General features: G+C 33.9%; 1 protein-coding gene across 1 annotated transcript; it reads left to right on the top strand.

Annotated features, from left to right (window-relative positions):
* si:dkey-228b2.6 (uncharacterized protein LOC563918 homolog) lies at positions 1-3,269 on the top strand. Its single transcript, XM_007233922.4, has 3 exons — positions 1-1,007; positions 2,148-2,328; positions 2,426-3,269. The coding sequence occupies exons 1-3, from the start codon at positions 952-954 to the stop codon at positions 2,741-2,743; spliced, it is 555 nt and encodes a 184-aa protein (XP_007233984.3). The 5' UTR covers positions 1-951; the 3' UTR covers positions 2,744-3,269.
* The last annotated feature ends 459 nt before the right edge of the window (positions 3,270-3,728 follow it).

Genomic DNA, 3,728 nt, shown 5'->3' with positions numbered 1-3,728 from the left:
TGTGACAGAGTTGAATGTGACAGGATTGAAAGTACAATATAACAGGGTTGAATTTGATGGGGTAGAATATAACAGGATTGAATGTGATGGGGACAGTGTGACGAGATTAAATGTGACATGCTGTGTGACAGGTTTGAGTGTTAAGGGGTTGAGTGTGACAGGGTTGAGTGTGATGGGTTAAAATTTAGCTAACAATCAATAAATCCGTTTTTTTTTACTCCACATTCTAAAATTGTAATTTTTGCAGCATTATTGGTCATTTCCCTAAACAATTGTTTAATATAATTTATTTATATAGCAGGGTTAATCTGTTGAGTCCAATAATCATCATCTGACAATTTTTTTTATTTTTAAAGTGAAACTTTAAGTAAGATGTGGGATGCCTTTTCCCAATGATGATGTAATAGAAACTGATTGTTGAAAACAAACTGGCGGACGTGTTGAAATTGCAATTTTATATAGAATTAAATTATCTTTCGAAAATTCATATATAACATATGGTAATATTTGAAGCTAAAGTTCTAAAATTTGGCATTAATTGCAGTTATTAATTGTCTGATGTTTATTGATAGTGTGAAGATAGTCAGTGAGGACATGTAAATATGTTTGCTTTTTACTAGATAATACTTTTTTTTTTTTTGCAATTTTGTTTAAAAGTATTGTTTGAAGTAATGTTGGGGGACTTAAAGGGCACCTGATTCAGAGAATCTCCTGTATGGTGTTTTAAAAGAGACAGTTTCACCCTACTGAATGAATTGTTTGAGTTAAGATGTAAATTAATTCAGACACTGCCTGCAGTGGTGAAAACTGCCCCATTACTCCACCAGTTAACTGCCCCATTATCACACATCGAGGACAACCAATACCAATTTCACCCACTATAAATCAGACCTTACCTCCAGCCCTCCTCACTTCAGTACTTCAGTTGCCTTGTTCACTCTTTCCCTCGAGATGGCTACCTGTGAGGCCTGCAGAAACACAACAGAAACAGACGTTACCTTCTACAGGTAAGTGAAACTCTTTCACAGTTTATATATTTATATTTAGCCTCAGGCCCACAGGCTGGAGTCCAGCACTGTCTGCGTGACTTCCCTCCTTAAACAGTTTTAATAAACCTGTGGTGTGTTTGAGCTCTACACCCCCAGCACTGGAACTAAAGAAATCTGCACTGAAATGTGATTATTATTAGTAACATTTTACAGTAAGGGCCACAAATAACAGTACTTACGACCTTAATAAACCACTAGTTAAGACATTCTTAAACATTACTATTTTTTATTTGAATTGAGACATTAGTTGAAAAATTGTAATGAGTATTAATGTCTTTGTTTACACTCTCATTTACAATCTAACCGAGCAACAGTGTAGCTTAGTGTTGTGTTTCTAGAGAAATATATTATTTTTATCTATTTTTGGACTGTTAATCATGTTGTGTTGTATACTACTGAGAACCTGATAATACAATTAATTAATAATCTGTCCAATTTTTACTGTAAATTATTGCCAAACTTTACTTTGTACTATTGTACTTCCCTATTAAACAAAGTTAAACACGTGCTTAAATCAGTTTGAACTGAAAACATTACTGCTGATCCTTATACTGTAATTTAACACAATCATCAACACACACACACACACACACACTTTACTGTTTTGTTCAAACTTAAAAAGGTATTTTAAAATATAAAATATAAAAGACAGTACTTTATACATATATTGTTATCTGTAGAAAAAAATAGCATCACTCATTCAGGATCCTCTGGGACAGACCACTGCTTACATTAAAACCACCTCAGCCAAACGTTTGTAGCTTCCAGGCATCTTTAAAACACAGTATTACCCTGTTTAACACATACGTACTGTATATTACAGCACAGACACTGCTGATTGTATGCAAATTCGTATCAAATAATAAATAAAAACAAGCTCATCCATTTATGTTAACACATCAGTAAATGGAATGTTTAAATGAATTGAGATATTAAGTTCTGAAAATCTGTAATGATTAATGTCTATTAATAATTTGAGTATATTAACGAGTTGAGATATTCTGTGGTAAGTACTGTTATTGTTGCTGTTAGTTAATGTCCCCTTACTGTATAGTGTTTGTTATGTTGTGATTGTATTGCTGATGTGATTTTCCTCAGGTTTCCTCAGGCTGAAGAGAATCTGCAGTTATGGATAGTGAACATGGGGAAAGCTGAAGGCTGGACTCCATCAGAATCCTCTTCCTTATGCTCTGAGCATTTCACCCCTGAGTGTTTCGATGGTTCAGGAGATCTTCTCTCAGATGCAATTCCCACTGTTTTCTCTTCAGATGAACCAGTGGTAGGTTTTCTACTTAAAGAGCTAAATTTACATCACATTCTGATTCACAGTAGTTCAAATAGTTATTTAGTAAAATGCCTGCAATTGTTAATTACAGGAATTACCAGATTTAAAAGAGTCTGAAATTCAGACCAATGAACGAGAAACAACAGATACACACTCAACACACAACACCCCGGCGCAAACATGTGATTGTGAAGCACGCATTCAAGCAATGGAGAAAGCGTACAGACTGAAACTTCTTTCTGCCCAACTTCAAATAAAAAAGTGCCAGAAGGAGCTGATGGAGCAGACGCACAGGGCCTCTAAATGGCAGAAGAAAGCGTTGATTCTGAAGTCGGCTGTGATTACAATGAAGCTCCGCAAAACAGCCTCAGCAGCGTCCTCTGAGAAGCCTGCTGATCCTAAACACTGAAGTATATTTAGATCTGTTACAGTTACAGCAGTTACACATCATTTATTTAAAGCAGCAGTCCTTAAGATTTATTTTAATAAAAGCAGCAGTGTTGTTGAGTGAGGAGGGGCTACATATTCTACATGTGTTATGTAATCTGTGTCCTGGACCATCCCTCTAATATATCCTCTAATATACAGTAATCATTCTACAAACTCTAAAGAATGTTCTGGTGGGTTTGTTGGTGTCAGTATTTCATACAGTACATTGACCTGCAGTAAAAATACTCTTTCACATGCTTTTTGTAATTACACATTCTCCAAATCCCCCAGAACTACAGTCACTTCAAAAATGCTTTAAGTAACCTTCATATCCAGCTGTTTATAGAGACAGCTAGTAAAATATGTGCTGTTTTTAAATAACAAATCCTACATCCACCCTTTTCCCATTAGAGCAGACATACCCTGAATACTTCTCATGCTAAATGTATACTGTATATAACGTGTATTAGATTCTTGTTAAATAAATTTAACACATTGGTTAATTATTTTGTATTCGGCCTCTGTTTAATCTTCCTGTTATGTTTTTAGGCCTGTTTCAAAGTTTAGAATTACAGCTAAAATATTGTTAAATAATTCATGTAGTATCAAACCTTAAGCTTATAAAACATTTCATAATTCATTTCTTCAACAATTTATCATAGCTAAACCATGATGTGTCAAAAATGAAAAAATAAAAAAATAAAAAAATTACAAAATATCGACTGTATTAATGTTAAGTCAGTTAAAGATGGTTATTTTATCTTTTTTGGGACTGTTAATCATGTATATATGTACTGGTGAAAACTTGATAATACAATTCATTACAAATGTATACCGTATTTATAAGAATCAATATAGTATTGCAAAACGTTACATTGCAGTACTGGAAACATTACTGCTATTCCTTAAAAATTAATATAATATTTTCCCTCCTCTGTCACACACACACACACACACACAATTCG

The sequence above is a fragment of the Astyanax mexicanus genome, chromosome 17 (genome assembly GCF_023375975.1).
Source record: "Astyanax mexicanus isolate ESR-SI-001 chromosome 17, AstMex3_surface, whole genome shotgun sequence".
Taxonomy (NCBI): Eukaryota; Metazoa; Chordata; class Actinopteri; order Characiformes; family Acestrorhamphidae; genus Astyanax; species Astyanax mexicanus.
This window is presented reverse-complemented; position numbering and strand designations above follow the sequence as displayed.

Coding starts and splice junctions, on each gene's coding strand:
- si:dkey-228b2.6 (XM_007233922.4), top strand. CDS start 952: ATGGCTACCTGTGAGGCCTGCAGAAACACAACAGAAACAGACGTTACC. Junction 1,008..2,147: donor ACAGACGTTACCTTCTACAG/GTAAGTGAAACT, acceptor GATTTTCCTCAG/GTTTCCTCAGGCTGAAGAGA. Junction 2,329..2,425: donor TCTCTTCAGATGAACCAGTG/GTAGGTTTTCTA, acceptor TGTTAATTACAG/GAATTACCAGATTTAAAAGA.